This window comes from Trachypithecus francoisi, unplaced genomic scaffold (genome assembly GCF_009764315.1).
Source record: "Trachypithecus francoisi isolate TF-2019V2 unplaced genomic scaffold, Tfra_2.0 Contig01603, whole genome shotgun sequence".
Lineage (NCBI taxonomy): Eukaryota > Metazoa > Chordata > Mammalia > Primates > Cercopithecidae > Trachypithecus > Trachypithecus francoisi.
In genome coordinates, this window is record NW_022681445.1 from 242,591 (window position 1) to 265,767 (window position 23,177).

The 23,177-nt window shown below is 40.0% G+C and overlaps 1 protein-coding gene across 1 annotated transcript in view; it reads left to right on the forward strand.

Annotated features, from left to right (window-relative positions):
- The window catches only part of PHEX (phosphate regulating endopeptidase homolog X-linked), a 227,189-nt gene extending 204,239 nt beyond the window's left edge, over positions 1 to 22,950 (forward strand). Inside the window, 3 exon segments of the mRNA XM_033195320.1 lie at positions 341 to 445; positions 17,027 to 17,103; positions 19,533 to 22,950. Coding sequence (XP_033051211.1) covers positions 341 to 445; positions 17,027 to 17,103; positions 19,533 to 19,635 — 285 coding nt within the window. The 3' untranslated portion in view covers positions 19,636 to 22,950.
- Positions 22,951 to 23,177: the final 227 nt, after the last annotated feature.

Consider the following 23,177-nt stretch of genomic DNA (forward strand, 5'->3'; position numbering starts at 1 on the left):
AATGTATTGCCATGGGGCCTTGCCATTGTATTAGATTTGTTTGTCCCCTGGTATGAAGAGAAAGAACAGCTTTTTTTCCCCAAGAGTTGTTTAATATCTGAACGCTTTGGTCCAGCTGCTTTGGTATACATTGAGCATAAGGCCTTTCTGCAGGTGTACCTGCCTCACTGGTAAGCAATAGGACATGGACTTGTGTTTCCAGGTGTTTCTTTTCTTAAAGAAAATTTTGACATGATGCATTTTGCATGTGGCAGGAGTAGATATTACTATTCCTATGCTAGATGAGAAAAGAGAAAAACCCACCATTGCAGAGACTCATCTCTTCTTCTTCTCTCACCAGGCTTACAGGAAATGGATAAATGACAGAAGGCAGGGAGTTGAGGAACCTCTTCTACCAGGCATCACATTCACCAACAACCAGCTCTTCTTCCTGAGTTATGCTCATGTGAGTAGACGGAGGAATGGGCATCAGGGATGAGATGCAGGACTTGAGTTTGCTCCCTTGATCAAAGATTTCAAAAAGTTTAATGGTATGACTTTGATTTTTAGCAAAAGTTTTATCTTGCTGATTATTTTTAGGGTAAATCTCACCTTCTTAACGTTCTATAGTACATAATTAACTGATTGAATCAAGGTGTATTGGTATTTTTTAAATCAAATGAGTTACTAGCCCTGCGGTAATTCATTTGATAGTTCCTCAATGTATCTTGATTTCTTAATGTGTTTGATACTATTTGTAACCATTTCTAATAACTTGTTCTTTGGCTTTCACGGGCCTGCCCTTTCCTATATTGCTTCTCCTTTGCCTCATTTGCTGACTTTATGCCACCACTCTCAGCCTGTGGGGGACCCTCAGGGTCATGTTCCCAACTGTCTAATGCATATGCAGAGACCCCTAGAGCTGAAAAAGAACAAAGGCAAGGAGAGTCATGTCACTCTTTTGTGAGTTTAACAGGCTCTTGGAGCAGAAATTGAAAGGAAGATGTGCATGAAATACAGCACACTTCTGAGTTTGAGTCTCTGGCTAATGAGGCAAGTGCCAATCTTTATTAGTTGTTACACTGGTTCATGTCATAAACATACAGGCAACCTTTTCAAAGAAGTCATGGATGGGTCAATAAAGGTTTTCTAATGAATGGCCTCACAGTGGGCAAATGTGTATGTGTATGCTCAAAGCTAGACAAAAATTTTCATCAGTACAACCTTTTGTTCCTAAGTCTTTGCTTTCACTGCTAAGTAAGCTCATTCTCACACAAGTCTTCTATAATTCACTTTGGTCAAAGGATTCTTGCTTGCCTGGGGGTCTTTTATTTCTTAAAGCTAATATAAAAAAACTAAATAAATTATTTAGCATCCTAATGTCAACAAACTCTAGTCAACAACATGACCTTTTAGTCTTCCTGTGTCTATCATCTCATCCCATATTTAGATCTTCCTGGTTAGAAAGCCTGGATTCTTACGTCTTATTTGATGCATCTGTCCTCATTTTTATAACATGTATTCCAGAAGCCAGATGTTTCATACTTTTTTAAAAATTATACTTTAAGTTTTGGTGTACACGTGCAGAATGTGCACTTTTGTTACATAGGTATACATGTGCTATGGTGGTTTGCTGCACCCATCAACCCGTCACCTATATTAGGTATGTCACCTACATTACGTATTTCTCCTAATGCTATACCTCGTCTAGCCCCCAACCCTCCAACAGGCCCTAGTGTGTGATGTTCCCCTCCCTGTGTCCATGTGTTTTCATTGTTCAACTACCACTCATGAGTGAGAACATGCGGGGTTTGGTTTTCTGTTCTTGTGATCATTTGCTGAGAATGATAGTTTCCAGCTTCATCCATGTCCCTGCAAAGAACATGAACTCATTCTTTGTTATGGCTGCATAGTATTCCATGGTGTATATGTGCCACATTTTCTTTATCCAGTCTGTCATTGATGGACATTTGGGTTGGTGCCAAGTCTTTGCTATTGTGAACAGTGCTGCCATAAACATACGGGTACGTGGCATCTTTACAGTAGAATGACTTAAAATCCTTTGGGTATATACCCAGTAATGGGATTGCTGGGTCAAATGGGATTGCTGGGTCAAATGAGATTGCTGGTTCTAGATCCTTGAGGAATTGCCATACTGTCTTCCACAATGGTTGAACTAATTTACACTGCCACAACAGTGTAAAAGCATTCCTATTTCTTTACATCCTCTCCAGCATCTGTTGTTTCCTGACTTTTCTAATAGGCATGAGGTGGTATCTCATAGTGGTTTTGATTTGCATTTCTCTAATGGCCAGTGATAATGAGCATTTTTCCATATGTTTGTTGGCTGCATAAATGTCTTCTTTTGAGAAGTGTCTGTTCATATCCTTTGCCCACTTTTTGATGGGGTTGTTCGTTTTTTTCTTGTAAATTTGTTTCAGTTCTTTGTAGATTCTGGATATTAGCCCTTTGTCAAATGGATAGATTGCAAAAATTTTCTCCCATTCTGTAGGGTGCCTCTTCACTCTGGTGATAGTTTCTTCGACTGTGCAGAAGTTCTTTAGTTTAATTAGATTCCATTTGTCAATTTTGGTTTTTGTTGCCATTGCTTTTGGTGTTTTGGACATGAAGTCTTTGCCCAAGCCTCTGTTCTGAATGGTATTGCCCAGGTTTTCTTCTAGGATTTTTGTGGCGTTAGGTCTTACGTTTGTTTAAGTCTTTAATCTATCTTAATTTTTGTATCAGGTATAAGGAAGGGATCCAGTTTGTTTTCTGCATATGGTGAGCCAGTTTTCTCAACACCATTTATTAAACAGGGAATCATTTCCCCATTACTTGTTTTTGTCAGGTTTGTCAAAGATCAGATGGTAGTAGATGTGTGGTATTATTTCTGAGGGCTCTGTTCTGTTCTGTTGGTCTATATATCTGTTTTGGTAGCAGTACCATGCTGTTTTGGTCACTGTAGCCTTGCAGTAAAGTTTAAAGTCAGGTAGTGTGATGCCTCCAGCTTCGTTCTTTTTGCTTAGGATTGTCTTGGCTATATGGGCTCTTTTTGGTTCCCTATGAAGTTTAACGTACTTTTTTCCAATTCTGTGAAGAAAGTCAATGGTAGCTTGATGGGGATAGCATTGAATCTCTAAATTACTTTGGGCAGTATGGCCATTTTCACAATATTGATTCTTCCTATCCGTGAGCATGGAATGTTTTTCCGTTTGTTTGTGTTCTCTCTTATTTCCTTGAGCAGTAGTTAGTAGTTCTCCTTGAAGAGGTCCTTCACATCCTTTGTAAGTTGGATTCCTAGGTATTTTATTCTATTAGTGGCAATTGGGAATGGGAGTTCACTCATGATTTGGCTCTCTGTTTGTCTTGTTATTGGTGTACAGGAATGCTTGTGATTTTTGCACACTGATTTAGTATCCTGAGACTTTGCTGAAGTTGCTTATCAGCTTAAGGAGATTTTGGGCTGAGACGACGGGGTTTTCTTAATATACAATCATGTCATCTGCAAACAGAGACAATTTGACTTCCTCTCTTCCTATCTGAATACGCTTTATTTCTTTCTCTTGCCCGATTGCCCTGGCCAGAACTTCCAACACTATGTTGAATAGGAGTAGTGAGAGAGGGCATCCGTATCTGATGCTGGTTTTCAAAGGGAATGCTTCCAGTTTTTGCCCATTCAGTATGATATTGGCTGTGAGTTTGTCAAAAATAGCTCTTATTATTTTGAGATATGTTCCATCAATACCCAGTTTACTGAGAGTTTTTAGCATCAAGGGGTGTTGAATTTTGCCAAAGGCCTTTTCTGCATCTATTGAGATAATCGTGTGGTTTTTGTCATTGGTTCTGTTTATGTGATGGATTATGTTTATTGATTTGCATATGTTAAAACATTCTTGCATCCCAGATATGAAGCCAGCTTGATCATGGTGGATAAGCTTTTTGATGTGCTGCTGGATTTGGTTTGCCAGTATTTGATTGGGGATTTTTGCATCGATGTTCATCAGGGATATTGGCCTGAAAATTTTCTTTTTTTGTTGTGCCTCTGCCAGGTTTTGGTATCAGGATGATGCTGGCCTCATAAAATGAGTTAGGGAGGATTCCCTCTGTTTCTATTGTTTGGAATAGTTTCAGAAGGAATGGTACCAGCTCCTCTTTGTACCTCTGGTAGAATTCAGCTGTGAATCCGTCTGGTCCTGGACTTTTTTTGGTTGGTAGGCTATTAATTACTGCCTCAATTTCAGAACTTGTTATTGGTCTATTCAGGGATTCAACTTCTTCCTGGTTTAGTCTTGGGAGGGTGTATGTGTCCAGGAATTTATCCATTTTTCTAGATTTTCTAGTTTATTTGTAGAGAGGTGTTTGTATTTCTGTGGAATCAGTGGTGATATCCCCTTTATCATTTTTTATTGCATTTATTTGATTCTTCTCTTTTATTCTTTATTAGTCTGGCTAGTGGTCCATCTATTTGGTTGATCTTTTTAAAAAAAACAGCTCCTGGATGCATTGATTTTTTTTGAAGGGGTTTTCATGTGTCTATCATCTCCTAAAGTTCTGCTCTGATCTTGGTTATTTCTTGTCTTCTGCTAGCTTTTGAATGTGTTTGCTCTTGCTTCTCTAGTTCTTTTAATTGTGATGTTAGGATGTCATTTTAGATCTTTCCCGTTTTCTCTTGTGGGCATTTAGTGCTATAAATTTCTCTCTACACACGGCTTTAAATGTGTCCCAGAGATTCTGGTACATTGTATCTTTGTTCTCATTGGTTTCAAAGAACATCTTTATTTCTGCCTTCATTTTGTTATTTACCCAGTATTCATTCAGGAGTAGGTTGTTCAGTTTCCATGTAGCTGTGTGGTTTTGAGTGAGTTTCTTAATCCTGAGTTCTAATATGATTGCACTGTGGTCTGAGAGATTGTTATGATTTTCTTTTGCATTTGCTAAGAAGTGTTTTACTTCAAATTATGTGATCAATTTTACAATAAGTGCAATGAGGTGCTAAGAATGTATATCCTGTTGATTTGGGGTGTAGAGTTCTGTAGATTGCCTGTTAGGTCTACTTGGTCCAGAGCTGAGTTCAAGTTCTGAATATCTTTGTTAATTTTCTGTCTGGTTTATCTAATATTGACAGTGGGGTGTAAAGTCTCCCACTATTATTGTGTGAGAGTCTAAGTCTTTGTGCAGGCCTCTAAGAACTTGCTTTATGACTCTGGGTGCTCTGTATTGTGTGCATATATATATTTAGGATAGTTAGTTCTTCTTGTTGTGTTGACACCTTTACCATTATGTAATGCTCTTCTTTGTCTCTTTTGATCTTTCTTCATTTAAAGTCTGTTTTATCAGAGATTAGGATTGCCACTTCTGCTTTTTCCTTTCCATTTGCTTGGTAAATATGCCTCCATACCTTTATTTTGAGCCTATGTGTGTCTCTGCACGTGAGATGGGTCTCCTGAATACGGTACACCGATGGGTCTTGATCTTGACTTTTTCCAGTTTGCCAGTCTGGGTCTTTTAATTGGATCATTTAGCCCATTTACATTCAAGGTTAGTATTATTGTGTGTGAATTTGACCCTGTCATTATGATGCCAGCTGGTTATTTTGCCCATTAGTTGATGCAGTTTCTTCATAGTGTTGATGGTCTTTACAATTTGGTATGTTTTCAATTTGGTATGTTTTTGCAGTGGCTGGTACCAGTTGTTCCTTTCTATGTTTAGTGCTTCCTTCAGGAGCTCTTGTAGGGCAGGCCTGGTGGTGACAAAATCTCTCAGCCTTTGCTTGTCTGTAAAGGATTTTATTTCTCTTTCACTTATGAAGCTTAGTTTGGCTGGATATGAAATTCCTGGTTGAAAATTCTTTCCTTTGAGAATGTTGCGTATTGGCCCCCACTCTCTTCTGGCTTGTAGAGTTTCTGCCTAGATATCCTCTGTTAGTCTGATGGGCTTCCCTTTGTGGGTAACCCGACCTTTCTCTCTGGCTGCCCTTCACACTTTTTCCTTCCTTTCAACCTTGGTGAATCTGACTATTACGTGTCTTGGGTTGCTCTTCTCGAGCAGTATCTTAGTGGTGTTCTCTGTATTTCCTGAATTTGAATGTGGGCCTGTCTTGCTAGGGAGGGGAAGTTCTCCTGGATGATATCCTGAAGAGTGTTTTCCAACTTGGTTTCATTCTCCCTGTCACTTTTAGGTACAGCAATAAGACGTAGATTTGGTCTTTTCACTCCTTTTTCTCTAATCTTGTCTTCTGGTTTTATTTCATTGAGTTGATCTTCAATCTCTGACGTCCTTTCTTCCACTTGATCAATTTGGCTGTTGATACTTGTGTATGCTTCACAAAGTTCTCGTGCTGTCTTTTTTAGCTCCATCAGGTCATTTATGTTCTTCTCTAAACTGGTTATTCTAGTTAGCAATTCATTTAACCTGTTTTCAAGGTTCTTAGCTTCCTTGCATTGGGTTAGAACAAGCTCCTTTAGCTTGGAGCAGTTTGTTATTACCCACCTTCTGAAGCCTACTTCTATCAACTCATCAAAATCATTCTCCGTCCAGTTTTGTTCCCTTGCCGGCGAGGAGGTGTTCTGGTTTTTGGAATTTTTAGCCATTTTGTGCTAGTTTCTCCGCATCTTTGTGGATTTATCTACCTCTGGTCTTTGATGTTGGTGACCTCCGGATGGGGTATTTTAGTGGACGTGCTATTCCTTTCTGTTTGTTAGTTTTCCTTCTTACAGACAGGCTCCTCTGCTGCAGGTCTGCTGGAGGTCTACTCCAGACCCTGTTTGCCTGGGTATCACCAGCAGAGGCTGCAGAACAGCAAAAATTGCTGCCTGTTCTTTCCTCCGGAAGCTTTGTCCCAGAGGGGCACCTGCCAGATGCCAGCCAGAGCTCTCCTGTACGAGGTGTCTGTCGGCCCCTACTGGGAGGTGTCTCCCAGTCAGGATACACAGGGGTCAGGGAGCCACTTGAGGCAGTCTGACCTTTAGCAGAGCTCGAACGCTGTGCTGGGAGATCTGCTGCTCTCTTCAGAACTGTCAGGCAGGGACGTGTAAGTCTGCTGAAGCTGTGCCCACAGCCGCCCCTTCCCCCAGGTGCTCTGTCCTAGAGGTATGGGGGTTTTATCTATAATACCCTGACTGGGGCTGTTGCCTTTTTTTCAGAGATGCCCTGCCCAGAGAGGTGACATCTGCAAGTCTGGCTACCGTGGCTTTGCTGAGCTGTGGTGGGCTCCTCCCAGTTCGAACTTCCCAGTGGCTTTGTTTACACTGTGAGGGTAAAACCACCTACTCAAGCCTCAGCAATGGGGGATGCCCCTTCTCCCACCAAGCTCGAGCGTCCCAGGTCGATCTTAGACTGCTGCTGTACTGGCGGTGAGAATTTCAAGCCAGTGGATCTTAGGTTGCTGGGCTCTGTGGGGTTGGGGCCCACCAAGCCAGACCACTTGGCTCCCTGGCTTCAGCACCCCTTTTGACGGGAATGAATGGTTCTGTCTTGCTGGCGTTCCCACCACCACTGGGGTATCAAAACAAACAAACAAAAAAACCACACACACAGAAAAACAAGAACAACAAAAAAACTCCTGCAGCTAGTTCAGGGTCTGCCCAAACGGCCGCCCAGTTTTGTGCTTGAAACCCAGGGCCCTGGTGGGGTAGGCACCGGAGGGAATCTCCTGTTCTGCAGGTTGTGAAGACCATGAGAAAAGTGCAGTATGTGGACTGGAGTACACGGTTCCTCAGGCTCAGTCCCTCATACCTTCCCTTGGGTAGGGGAGAAAATTCCCTGACCCCTTGCACCTCCTGGGTAAGGTGACACCAGACCCTGCTTAGGCTCGCCTTCTGTGGCCTGCACCCACTGTCCAACCAGTGCCAATGAGATGAACTGGGTACCTCACTTAGCAATGCAGAAATCACCCACTTTCTGCGTTGATTTAGCTGGGAGCTACAGACCGGCGCTGTTCCTATTTGGCCATCTTCTAGTTCTTCTCGATGTTTTATACGTTTAAGTGCTTTTCAGATTCAACATCTTCTCTCCTGTTTTAGACAGTTTGGGCTGCTATAACAATAACAAAGTGTAAAAGTGTCATAGACTAGGTGGCTTATAAATAACAAATTTATCACAGTTCTGGAGGCTGGAAGTCTCAGATCAGAGTGCTAGTGGGATCGAGTTCTGGTGAGGGCTTTCTTCTGGGTTGCACACTGCCAATTTTTCTCTGTGTCCTCACACGGTGGAAAGAGCTAGCTAGCTCTCTGGCCTCTTATAAGGGTACTAATCCCATTCATGAGGGCTCCACCCTCATGATTTAGTTGCCTCCCAAAGGCCCAACTCCTAATACCATCACATTGATTAGGGCTTCAACATAAGAATTTTGGGGGACAGAAACATTTAGTCCATAGCATCCCCATTACCCTATCTCATCATATATAGGCATAATCTTAATATCCTCTACTCTGGATTATCCCAACAGCCTTATGGAATGTTAATCTGACTTCAGCTTTTTTTTTTTTAACCACTGTTTTACATACCATTGAAATCCCACTTTTATTTCATTACCAACCTGCTTGAAAGAACTACAGTGGCTCCCAAATGCCTACCACATTGAAGCCAAACACCTCCATCTGGCTTCCCAAATTTTTTCAGTATGATCCAACTCCACCCAATCCAATTCAAGTTCCCATAACTCCATTGGGTGAGAAAAAAACTCAGCCTTAATGGGGAAAGTATCCTCACTTCTACCCTACAATGTCATGCCCATTACTGTCTCTTTGGCTTTGCTTCTGATTCTCCTTCTATACTCTTCCCCCTCAGATGATTATTCAGTGTAAGATTATTCAATGTAAGCTTCATCCTTCAGGATCCATGTTGAGTTCCATTACCTCCACATCTTCTGTAAACTCTTCCCAAGGACTCCAGTCCTTATTATTTTCTTTTATCTTCAACTCCTTTTACACTTACTTTCATTACCATGCAGTTGAGTACTTAACTGCTCTCCAAATGTTCAAGAATTTTAGTTTTCATAGATAGAACTTTCTAGAGTTGGGATTGGCAAACTAGGGCCAAATATGGCCTGCTGTTTTTGTAAATAATGTTTTATTGGAAAGCAGCCACATTGCTTCATTTATTCATGATCTGTAGCTGGTTTTGTGCTACAGTGGCAGAGTTGAATAGCTGAAACAGGGACCTTATAGTCTTCAAAGCCTAAAATCTTTACCATCATCTGTCTCTTTCCAGAAAAAGTTTGCTAACCCTGCTCTAGAGGACAAAGTACAGTGATCTATCAGTTCTTACTATTTACATCCTAGCCCACAATATCTCTTTGTAGAAAAAATAAACTAATTGATAGTGATGTTACTTATAATTCTGAAATGTTTCCAGATATAATACCAAACTATATCTGATTTAATACCAAACTATATCTGATTTATTTTAAACGAAAGAGATTTGGTGGGGGGGGGGGGGCGGGGAGTGGACAGCTATTTTATATCACTGGTGAGAAATTTATCTATCTTGGATCTTTTCCCACTGACAGAATGAGGAGATTTTGCAATCTTTTGCACTTTAAAGTAAGTCTGCTTATAAGGAGTAAAATTACTTCCCTTCCTGGGAAGGTAGTAAGAAAACAGTAGCAGGCATAATGTGTTTTCAGAAGTCTCTTAAGTGATATATTAAGCAAAGACAATACTATATTATAGTGTAAGAATATAAGAATAAATAATATAAGAACAGAGGCAAAATCAAATGCCAGAAACTACTTCACATTAGCCAGCTTCTGAGGAAATTAAGGAATCACATTACAAAACATATTCAAAGTCAAACTCAGAACCAATGTGACTGGTGGTTTATCTTCATCAAAAGCAACAACATCATATCACCTTTCCTGCTTTCTATATCCCTGCAGTTGCTGAGACCTCTCATTTTTCTCAGATATTCTTCTAATCCTTCTACTTCTTTCCGTTCTATTTTCTGCTTATTTAGTGGATATCCATTCTTCCTGGTATCTATAAATAATCTAACTAGTCTCTCATTTCTTCCTTCCATTGTACACCCCTGCTAGATAAATCTTTTTAAAAATCTGGATTTTATTATATTCCTACTCAAGAATGACTTTTAAATATAGTTTAAACACTCTGGCCAGCTGCTCAGGACTTCAGAAACCTGACACTGTCCTTCCTCTCCCACTGCTGCCCGTTATGCACCATATACTCCAGCCTAGCTGAATGTCTTGTTCTCTTTCCCCTCAAACATATCTTTGCTTCATTTCCCCCTCCACTTAGAATATTTTTTCCATATTTATGTGTCCTAGTTTAATTCATACTTTAAGACCATATCATATCTCAAGTCATATGGCAAGGCAGGATAAAGTAGGTTATGCTGCAGAAACAACACAATAAAAGTCTATTTCTTGTTCAGTCTCCATGTCCAACATGAGTCAGCAGTGGGGCTCTTGTAGTTTTTACTCAAGAAGTTGGGTTTTGGGCTGGGCACAGCCTGTAATCCCAGCACTTTGGGAGGCCGAGATGGGTGGATCGCCTGAGGTCAGGAGTTTGAGACCAGCCTGGCCAACATGGCAAAACCCCGTCTCGCCAAAAAAAAAAACAAAAATTAGGCAAGATGGCCTAATAGGAACAGCTCTGGTCTGCAGCTCCCAGTGAGACTGACACAGAAGGTGGGTGATTTCTGCATTTCCAACTGAGGTACCTGGTTCATCTCACTGGGACTGGTTGGACAGTGGGTGCAGCCCACAGAGGGCAAGCCGAAGCAGGGTGGGACATTGCTTCACCCCAGAAGCACAAGAGGTCAGGGGATGTCCCGTTCCTAGCCAAGGGCAGCCATGAGAGACTGTACCAGGAGGAACAGTGCACTGCAGCCCAGATACTGTGCATTTCCCACAGTCTTCGCAACTGGCACACCAGGAGATTCCCTGCAGTACAGGGCTTGGCAGGTCCCACACCCATGGAGCACAGCAAGCTAAGATCCACTGGCTTGAAATTGTCACTGTTAGCACAGCAGTCTGAGGTTGACCTGGGATGCTTAAGCTTACAGTTGGGAGGGGCGTCTGCCATTGCTGAGGCTTGAGTAGGCAGTTTTACCCTCACAGTATAAACAAAGCCACTGGGAAGTTTGAACTAGGCAGAGCTCACAGCACTCAGCAAGGCCACTGTGACCAGACTGCCTCTCTAGGCAGGGCATCTCTGAAAAAAAGGCAGCAGCCCCAGTCAGGGAATTATAAATAAAACCCCCATCTCCCTGGGACAGAGCATGTGGGGGAAAGGGCAGCTGTGGCCACAGCTTCAGCAGATTTAAACGTCCCTGTCTGACAGCCAGTGCAGCGGTCAAGCTCTGCTAAGGGTCAGACTGCCTCCTCAAGTGGGTCCCTGACTCCCATGTATCCTGACTGGGAGACAAGTCCCAGTAGGGGCCGACAGACATCTCATACAGGGATAGCTCTCACTGGCATCTGGCAGGTGCCCCTCTGTGGACAAAGCTTCCAGAGGAAGGAACAGGCAGCAATCGTAGCCTTTGCTGGTGATACCCAGGCAAACGGTCTGGAGAGGACCTCCAGCAAACTCCAGCAGACCTGCAGCAGAGGAGCCTGAAAATCCGCGAAGATGGGGAGAAACCAGTGCAAAAAGGCTGAAAATTCCAAAAACCAGAATGCCTCTTCTCCTTCAGAGGATCACAACTCCTCATCAGCAAGGGAACAAAACTGGACGGAGAATGATTTTGATGAATTGATAGAAGTAGGCTTCAGAAGGTGGGTAACAAACTGCTGCGAGCTAAAGGAGCTTGTTCTAACCCAATGCAAGGAAGCTAAGAACCTTGAAAACAGGTTAAATGAATTGCTAACTAGTATAACCAGTTTAGAGAAGAAGAACATAAATGACCTGATGGAGCTAAAAAAGACAGCACGAGAACTTTGTGAAGCATACACAAGTATCAACAGCCAAATTGATCAAGTGGAAGAAAGGACGTCAGAGATTGAAGATCAACTCAATGAAATAAAACGAGAAGACAAGATTAGAGAAAAAGGAGTGAAAAGAAATGAACAAAGCTTCCAAGAAATATGGTACCATGTGAAAAGATCAAATCTACATTTGATTGGTGTACCTCAAAGTGATGGAGAGAATGGAACCAAGTTGGAAAACACTCTGCAGGATATTATCCAGGAGAACTTCCCCAACCTAGTGAGGCAGGCCCACATTCAAATTCAGGAAACACAGAGAACGCCACAAAGGTACTCCTCGAGAAGAGCAACTGCAAGACACATAATCATCGGATTCATCAAGGTGAAAGGAAGGAAAAATGTTAAGGGCAGCCAGAGAGACAGGTCGAGTTACCCACAAGGGAAGCCCATCAGACTAACAGTGGATCTCTCTCCAGAAACGCTACAAGCCAGAAGAGAGAGGGGGCGAATATTCAACAATCTCAAAAGAAAGAATTTTCAACCCACAATTTCATATCCAGCCAAACTAAACTTCATAAGTAAAGGAGAAATAAAATCCTTTACAGACAAGCAAAGGCTGAGATTTTGTCACCACCAGGCCGGCCTTACAAGAACTCTTGAAGGAGGCACTACTATTGGTACCAGCCACTGCAAAAACATACCAAATTGTAAAGACCATCAACACTATGAAGAAACTGCATCAAGTAATCGACAAAATATCCAGGTAGCATCATAATGACAGGATCAAATTCACAGATAACAATATTGACCTTAAATATAAAGGGGCTAAATGCCCCAATTAAGAAAGACAGACTGACAAATTGGATAAAGAGTCAAGACCCATCAGTGTGCTGTATTCAGGAGACCCATCTCACATGCAGAGACACACATAAGCTCAAAATAAAGGGATGGAGGAAGGTCTACCAAGAAAATGGAAAGCAAAAAAACAAACAAAAAAGCAGAGGTTGCAATCCTAGTCTCTGATAAAACAGACTTTAAACCAACAAAGATCAAAAGAGACAAAGAAGAGCATTACATAATGGTAAAGGGATCAATGCAACAAGAAGAGCTAACTATCCTAAACTAACTATCCTATATGTATATGTACCCAGATTCATAAAGCAAGTTCTTAGAGACCTACAAAGAGACTTAGACTCCCACACAATAACAGTGGGAGACTTGAACACCCCACTGTCAACACTAGACAGATCAACGAGACAGAAGTAACAAGGATATCCAGAACTTGAACTCAGCTCTGGACCAAGTGGACCTAATAGGCATCTACAGAACTCTACATCCCAAATCAACAGAATATACATTCTTCTCAGCACCACATCGCACTTATTCCAAAACTGACCACATAGTTGGAAGTAAAACACTTCTTAGCAAATGCAAAAGAACAAAAATCATAACAAACAATCTCTCAGACCACAGTGCAAACAAATTAGAACTCAGGATTAAGAAACTCACTCAAAACTCTGCAACTACATGGAAACTGAACAACCTGCTCCTGAATGACTATTAGGTAAGTAACAAAATGAATGAAGGCAGAAATAAAAATGTTCTTTGAAACTAATGAGAACAAAGACACAACGTACCGGAATCTCTGGGACACATTTGAAGCAGTGTGTAGAGAGAAATTTATAGCACTAAATGCCCACAAGAAAAACAGGAAGATCTAAAATTGACACTCTAACATCACAATTATAAGAACTAGAGAAACAAGAGCAAACACATTCAAAAGCTAGCAGAAGGCAAGAAATAACTAAGATTGGAGCAGAACTGAAGGAGATAGAGACACAAAAACCCCTTCAAAAAATCAGTGCATCCAGGAGCTGGTTTTTTGAAAAGATCAACAAAATAGACCACTAGCCAGACTAATGAAGAATAAAAGAGAGAAGAATCAAATAGATGCAATAAAAAATGATAAGGGGGATATCACCATCGATCCCACAGAAATACAAACTACCATCAGAGAATACTATAAACACCTCTATCCAAATAAACTAGAAAATCTAGAAGAAATGGATAAATTCCTGGACACATACACCCTCCCAAGACTAAACCAGGAAGAAGTTGAGTCCCTGAATAGACCAATAATAGGCTCTGAAATTGAGGCAGCAATTAATAGCCTACCAACCAAAAAAAGTCCAGGATGAGACGGCTTCACAGCCAGATTCTATCAGAGGTACAAGGAGGAGCTGGTACCATTCCTTCTGAAACTATTCCAAACAACAGAAAGAGAGGGAATCCTTCCTAACTTATTTTATGAGGCCAGTTATCATGCTGATACCAAAACCTGGCAGAGGCACAACAGAAAAAGAAAATTTTAGGTCAGTATCCCTGATGAACATCGATGCGAAAATACTCAACAAAATACTGGCAAACCAAATCCAGCAGCACATCAAAAAGCTTATGTTGGCTTCATACCTGGGATGCAAGGCTGGTTCAGCATATGCAAATCAATAAACACAATCCATCACATACACAGAACCAATGACAAAAATCACACAATTATCTTAACAGATGCAGAAAAGGCATTCGACAAAATTCAACACCCCTTGATGCTAAAAAATCTCAATAAACTAGGTATTGATGGAACGTATCTCAAAATAATAAGAGCTATTTTTGACAAACTCACAGCCAATATCATACTGAATGGGCAAAAACTGGAAGCATTCCCTTTGAAAACCAGCATCAGACACGGATACCTTCTCTCACCACTCTATTCAACATAGTGTTGGAAGTTCTGGCCAGGGCAATCGGGCAAGAGAAAGAATAAAGGGTATTCAGATAGATAGGAAGAGAGGAAGTCAAATTGTCTCTGTTTGCAGATGACATAATTGTATATTAAGAAAACCCCGTCGTCTCAGCCCAAAATCTCCTTAAGCTGATAAGCAACTTCAGCAAAGTCTCAGGATACTAAATCAGTGTGCAAAAATCACAAGCATTCCTGTACACCAATAACAGACAAACAGAGAGCCAAATCATGAGTGAACTCCCATTCCCAATTGCCACTAATAGAATAAAATACCTAGGAATCCAACTTACAAGGGATGTGAAGGACCTCTTCAAGGAGAACTACTAACTACTGCTCAAGGAAATAAGAGAGAACACAAACAAACGGAAAAACATTCCATGCTCACGGATAGGAAGAATCAATATTGTGAAAATGGCCATACTGCCCAAAGTAATGTAGAGATTCAATGCTATCCCATCAAGCTACCATTGACTTTCTTCACAGAATTGGAAAAAAGTACGTTAAACTTCATAGGGAACCAAAAGAGCCCATATAGCCAAGACAATCCTAAGCAAAAAGAACGAAGCTGGAGGCATCACACTACCGACTTTAAACTTTACTGCAAGGCTACAGTGACCAAAACAGCATGGTACTGCTACCAAAACAGATATATAGACCAACAGAACAGAACGGAGGCCTCAGAAATAACACCACACATCTATCACCATCTGATCTTTGACAAACCTGACACACACAAGCAATGTGGAAAATATTCTGTATTTAATAAATTGTGTTGGGAAAACTGGCTAGCCATATGCAGAAAACTGCAACTGGACCCCTTCCTTACACCTTCAACAAAAACAAGCAATGGGGAAATGATTCCCTGTTTAATAAATGGTGTTGAGAAAACTGGCTCACCATATGCAGAAACTGAAACTGGATTCCTCAAGGATCTAGAACCAGAAATACCATTTGACCCAGCAATCCCATTACTGGGTATATACCCAAAGGATTATAAATCATTCTACTATAAAGATGCCATGCACACGTATGTTTATTGCGGCACTGTTCACAGTAGCAAAGACTGGGAACCAGTCCAAAGGCCCATCAATGATAGACTGGATAAAGAAAATGTGGCACATACACACCATGAAATACTGTGCAGCCATATAGAAGAATGAGCTCATGTTCTTTGCAGGGACTTGGATGAAGCTGGAAGCCATCATTCTCAGCAAACTAACACAAGAACAGAAAACCAAACACCACATTTTCTCACTCATAAATGGGAGTTGAACAATGAGAACACATGGACACAGGGAGGGGAACATCACACACCAGGGCCTGTCAGGGGGTGGGGGACTAGGGGAGGGATAGCATTAGGAGAAATACCTCATGTAGATGACGGGTGCAGCAAATCACCATGGCACTTGTATACCTATGTAACAAACCTGCACGTTCTGCACATGTACCCCAGAATTTAAAGTATAATAAAAAAAATACAAAAATTAGCTGGGCTTGGTGGTGTGCACCTGTAATCCCAGCTACTTGGGAGGCTGAGGCAGGAGAATCGCTTGAAACCAGGAGGTGGAGGTTGCAGTGAGCCAGATTGTGCCATTGCACTCCATCCTGGGTGACAGAGCCAGACTCCATGTCAAAACAAACAAACACAAAACTTGGGTGTTAGGGTCTGTATCTTGGCATGTGCTTCTGTGGATAACACAGAAGTAGAAAAGAAAGATAAGGATATGTGCACATGTGCACTGGCCGTTAGTGTAGCATCTTAAATTGTTCTTAAGGCTCTTAAAACTTCTGTCAGGTTTTAAAGCTTCTGCCAGGAAGTAACATATATTACTTCTGCTTCTGCTCACACTTCATTGGCCAGAACAAGCCATATTGCCATGCCCACTTCAAAGGAGACGGAGAAGTGTACATCAATCCTAGGCCCAGACTAGGGTGAGGCGAGCAAGGCACTCAGGGGCAGACTACTAACTTCTCATCACCATCCTCAATAATGGGTGGCTGATTCATTTTATTGATTTGAATGAGTATGGTTACATTTGAGGAGGACCATTTCAAACATTAATTCATTGAATGAATACCCTAGTCGATTCCTGGGCACATATACGATTCTCTTGATTTAAAGCACTTGTCTGAAAACCTTTCTCACTTACTCAAATTGTGAAATTATTCACATTGCTAAAACCTTCTACTCTGGGGTCAGAATAATAGATGTTATTACCAATGACGCTTTTATCTGAGCTGCTAAAACTGTTTGTCATCCATTGATTCTAAAATGATTCTTCAGTATCATTTGGAGCATTTAAGACATAGAAAATACATAATTGGAATGAAAGCTCATTTGTTGGGATGCTTTTGTCTTCTAGGTGAGGTGCAATTCCTACAGACCAGAAGCTGCCCGAGAACAAGTCCAAATTGGTGCTCACAGTCCCCCTCAGTTTAGGTAAATGGGCAAATGGGTGACGGCAGTTTTTAACAGTGCGTCTCCCCCCTTTCTCCCCCACCCAGCCATCCAAGGGCTCTACCAGATAGGTGATCTGAAAAAAATCGCATATTGTGAACTGTATGATTTCCATTTTGCAGCCAAAAAATATCTGGCCACACAGAAACTAAGTATCTTCTTTCATTACTAGTAAGCTGGTTTAGTCAGCACTCTCTCACCTGAATTTCTGCTGGTAGGTACTTGTACATATCTCTAGTCTAGTGCTACATTAAATGCCAATGAGACTATACAAGACTCCAGAGGTAATTTAGAATCCAAATCATAGCTTTAGTATTACATCGCATTATCTTCCAGTTTTTGAAAGAGTCTCAGTAAACTGCATTACTGGACTTACTCAACTGCTTACTGTTTTGGTCTAAAAAAATAGCCTTGATTGTCTTAGGCAAGGATGAGATTTGATGTACTCTGCCTTAAAACACCTAGAGCTCTGGTTTATTTTGTTGTAAAGAATATCCCCTTTAATACCTCTTGTTCTTTCACACAGTCAACCAGCAAACATGAATGAGGCCACTTTCTAAATAGCTCTGAACACAAAGGAGATAGATAGTATTATTTAGCAATTATAATTTATATCTAGAGTTAGAGAGTCTACATTTTGGCTTACACTTTGGATCATATTTGAAACAGTAGCTTATACAAAAGGGAAGAGGATTATGAATTACAGTCTTATTTGTCAGAATGTATAAAACATTAAGTACAAATAAAATTAAAGTTAATATTACTCACCCTGTACTCAGTCCTGTAGGTTGACAGCAATTTTCTGTAGTAGGGGAAAGATAAGTATGATGAGAATGCAAAAACCATAATAATTTAATGTATTCATTCTTTGTTTAGGACATTATATCTGGATATCTTTATATTTAATGTTTAAATGAATCCATTAGCATATTGCAAGAAAGCCATCTAAAATTTCTTCTATATTTTAAAATCTTATTCCTAAGATCTTGCCTTAGAAATGCTTCAGAAATTTATTATAAATACCCACTAGCATAAAAATCTAATCAGTGTGTTGGAAATTTCTCCGCCACTGGGCTAAACTGTCATGAAGGCTGACGGTCTCGAATGTACTAAAATGTGTTCCCACTGACAAATGGTGCCGATGAAACCACACAGTAGATTAATTACTCAACAGATAAAAGTTTTCAGAAACTGATTTCCTTTAACTAGTTGCCTGTAATGTTGAATTTTACAGTGTATGCTTACTAATTATCAGCTATATTCCATCTTTAACACTTGCCTAGGGTGAATCACACTATGAAATATACATCCCTACCCATATATTCAGCTAAAACACAAGCGGTTATGAGGATTTTTTGGATATAGTGCATTACATTTATTCAAATGCCCGTAGGTAACAAAGTCATTAGGGAAGAAATAGTGACTGAGAATGCTGAGTCTCTAGTCAACCCTTTGAACATGGAGTTGAGTAAGATAGATGAAGGGGGGAAGTTTTTCTGTGTGTGTGCTGGCTTGTTACTGAGGTCTGCAGTAACTGTAGATTTTGAGTGCAGCAGAAATCACACAACGGCAGTATCACTTCCAAAAGACAGCTACAATCAAAGTACTGAGCAGGAATCCAGTCTTTACTGTAGTTGGAAGCCTATAAGAATGTGATATATTGGAGCTAACTCCAGTGAAGAATTACTCATCAGTAATAACTAGATACCATTCATTCATTGATTGTTGCATTAATCAAATTCTGGGCAACTATGAGCTTCCATACCTAACACTAATTCAGAGAAAATGTTTTTGTAGATTGAATGAATTCTTTAAAAATAGCGGGAAATGCAACAACATGGATGACTCTTACAGACATTATATTCAGTGAAAGAAGTCAAAGACCAAACAGTACATACTGTGGATTCCATTCACATGAAGTTCAAAATCAGGCAAAGCTATGGCAATAGAAGTCAGAATAGCAGTTATCTTTGGAGATGCTGTTGGTATGGAACAGGCGGGAGCCTACTGGGTGCTGGAATGTCTTGATCTGGCAGGTAGTAATACGGGCACATACACACAAAAAACTGTCAAGTTCTACATGTAATATTTTGTATACTTTATGTCAGTTATATTTTCCATAAGTTTTTAAAAAGTTAGAAAAACTAATATTGGTGACAATACAGTTTTATAAGAATTTGAAGACTGTTGGAAGAGTAATGGGGCATTTGCTTGGCATTCAGGAGATGCTGGTTCTAGTCTGTTCTTTGTTTTTGGAAATTTACTTAATCATTTTGGGCTTTAGTTGTCTCCCTGTAAACAGATTAAAAGAATGCCAACATTCTTTTTAGCGATATTCTGCTATAGTTTTATACAGAACCTGTTGATGTGCAAGAATTGTATGACATATGCTTTGACATACCTTTTTTCAGGGTCAATGGTGCAATTAGTAACTTTGAAGAATTCCAGAAAGCGTTTAACTGTCCACCCAATTCCACGATGAACAGAGGCATGGACTCCTGCCGACTCTGGTAGCTGGGACGCTGGTTTATGGCATCCTGAGACAGTTGCACAGTGCCAGCAGAGGCTGCACTGAGCCTTCATCGCCCATTGCTTTAGGCCTGGAGACTTTCATTTTTAGTGCATTTTCATTATTTGGGTAGGTGACCTGCTTGGATCTAGACAGCATCCGTTCAAAGTTGTAGGGCTTATAAAATGGAATACAAGCATGAACCAAGTATGTGTTTTTAGAAAATCAAACCAACAAAAATAAATCCCTAGGCTACTTTTGTTAAAATGCTATCTGCTAAATTGTTGCTATTGTCCATTTTAGTGTGTTAGCCACAGTTAACACATAATAAATGGTATGTGGTACATACCATTTCAATCTATCGCTTTGTGGGAAGCCTAAATTGATGTATCCATTAAAAGTTCAATCTATTAAACTTGTAGCCTCTCGATGAAGACATGTGCATGAACACCTGGGAGGGCTTGCTGCTCTATGGAATGCAGTGCAAGTTTTTATGGACAGTAATTACCAGCATTCCTCAACTCTAAGGTAGTTAAATTAGAAATACATTGATCTCCATTTTACAATTTTTGATGAAGTTCTTGCCTTCAGCTTTGGAGTCTATTGAATGAAACGTGTCTCACAGCTTGCATCTGATGTAGCAGATTGCCCTGTTCAGTCAGCATGAACAAAGCTGGCAGAAAGGCTACTAGGTAACGGATTTGAGTTTATTAAATAGAAAAAAGGGAATGAGGATATATCTTTAGATCCCAGAAGAAGTAAAACCTCCTGGTTACAGAACAGCAGGGAAACTAGGAGATGAAATCTCCAAAATTTTGTCCAATCTGTATGAACTGCAGTGATTGTCTGCTAGACACTTTTTTAAGTCTAATTCTTGTTTGTTTCATTAGCTTCATATGTGTGCATTGTACTGTTTTGAAATGAGCAGACATTGAGAAAACATTTTCTGATTCCCCATTAGGAACATACGACTTTCACTTCCCTTTAGTGCAAAGGAACAAACATCACATTGAGGAGGGAGAAATGTGCCCTTCTGTTTCAGCTTAATGTTACCTCTCTTTAAAAAAATTCTTTTTAAACATTTCTTGATGACATTCTGGAATTTATTAATTTAATTTAAAATTCCCTGCATAGTCCAAATAAACATAATTTTTACTCTTCAAGTCATCTAAAGAGTTATGAGAAAGAACAGTACTATGTGTTTTATCCTTAGAGCATTATCCTTCTAAGTGAACTCCTTTCTTATTAGTGAGTGTGTGTGTGTGTGTGTGTGTGTAGGATAAAATTGTAATGGCCTTAAAGTTGTTACCTGGCATTTTTGGTTTCTTAAAATAGGCATCCCCATACCCCCTTTACATTATTCATTATACATGAGGTGCTGGGTTAAGTGGGCCAATAGGAAAATCTCAAAAGCAAAATGACAAATTCAGATTAACCACAGGAAGCCATTTTGTGTCCCTGCGATTTGTGATTCTTTAAAAAATATATATATATGTGTGTGTGTGTGTGTGTGTGTGTGTGTGTCATGTCCTTTTGTAGCCATGGGAACGTTTGAAGGGAGAAAAATGGAGGGGCACCATCATGAGGAAACAATTACACTGCATTAGTCAGAGGAGAGCGATTTTCCCCTTGACTTCTTCCTCTCTGAATGGATAAACTTGTGAAGGGCAGCTACCTTCTCCTCCTCTTAACCTGGCTTAATGTGACCTTAGTTTGTATTTCTAAAAAGAAGCAGTATTAGGTTGGGAATGTATGTGTCTTTTCTCTGGAGGAAGCATTCTGACTTAGTTTATAGACATATAACATACTCTGTTTTATTCCTGCACTTCGGTGTTTAAAATCAGCTGAGGTTTGTCATGCTTATATGAATAGTGTTTTCCTTCTAGATTTCCTTTAGAAACTCCAAACAAACACATTCCTGCAGGTCAGAGAAAGTGTTTGATAAAAGCATAGAATTATGGCTTTGGAAACAGAAATTAAGTCACTTGTTGGTTTAGCAAAAGTGGTCGGTGATTAGTTGGGGCCCTCACAGTTTCTAGATAAGAAGCTTACCTTATCCTGATTCACTTTACTTGCTGTAACTGTTTTACTGAAAATTGTAGGTAGGATGTCCATTACTAAAACAAAGCAAAGCAAAGCAAAACAAAACAACAAACCAAAAGCAGCAATACCAAATCATCACTACTAGCTAGAACAATTGGAAGGATTGAATTTCCAAATATATGCTCATGTTTAACTCTTCCAATTACATTCTCATTGTCCTTTCTCTTAGATACAGATTGCTAAGATTAACAGACACTGATTAAGTGGTAGAAAGAGAAAGGTAAAATGCAACTGGAAAGAAAAAAGTAGGGAGAAGCTGGCCTATGGATGTGACTCTGAAGAGAAGACAGGATTTTGGCATTCCTTGCTAAGCACATTCACTGGAGTAGAGCCATAAAGTTTTTAAAAAAATTATGGTAAATTAAAAGGATATTAGATATTAGATACCAGACTAGGGCTGCTATAATACAGTTCTCTGATTCACACACCAGATGTTCTGCCATGAACTATTGTCTGGGCATTGGAAGGAGTTAGGGTTTTTGTGTTTGTGAAAATCTCCTGGATTAGTAAAAAATTATTTTAGATATAAAGTGGTTTTATTTGGGCTCATCACCATTGCCCAAAGTAAAGTATACTGAGCTTTTCACTAAGTGCTCAGCATTGGCCTCCTGTTCTCATTTATTCATTTTATGAGATGGACTTGGACGTCACTAATGCAAACACACGATTCATAAATTATCCTGAAGTTTATTTAGTGCCTTGCCTCAATGGAGCTTCAGCATAGCACATAAATTTTATCTTATTTAGCCCTGGAGCATCACTAAGAAGCAGCTAGGAACTATGGCTTGCCAGACAGATTATGCTTGTGCCAGAGAAGTGGAGAAGCCTGAAATCTCTTGTAAAGTATCCCACAGGAAGGAAATGTAGTCTTTGGGCTTTGGTCTACTGACCTGTGGATTAACCTCTATCCCTTAGATTATCCCATTTCTAAATACATTTATTCAATCAGTATTTCTATAATCACTTAGCATTTGATAGGCTTCTTCCTTGATACATTTAACATAATGCCTCAGTTGCATATTAAATTATGGAAGAATATACGATTGCTTCATATAACAACATTCTCATCACCAATGACAGTGTCCTACTGGTTTGAAGAAAGATGTTCTTGGATTATACGTTTTATATCTAAATGGTTATGTGAGACTGGTTGTATTTTCTTCTACTCATGAAACGATGTAAACAATCATTTTAAGGACAATAAAAAGTTGGTTGAAGGCTTTCTGTGTCTTTCTTTTTTAAAAATATTAAAATCTATTAGATCTGTTAACCTATTCCATCCTGTTTTACACAACATTTGCCAATAAAGTGTACAATAACTATACTATACTAGCTTTCTTGGCTTAGAAAGTGGGATTTGAATGCAGTAACTTTCTCCATAGACAAGAAAGCATTTATGAGGTTGTCATTATATTTCTTCCAGAATGTAAGTCAGCAGATATGG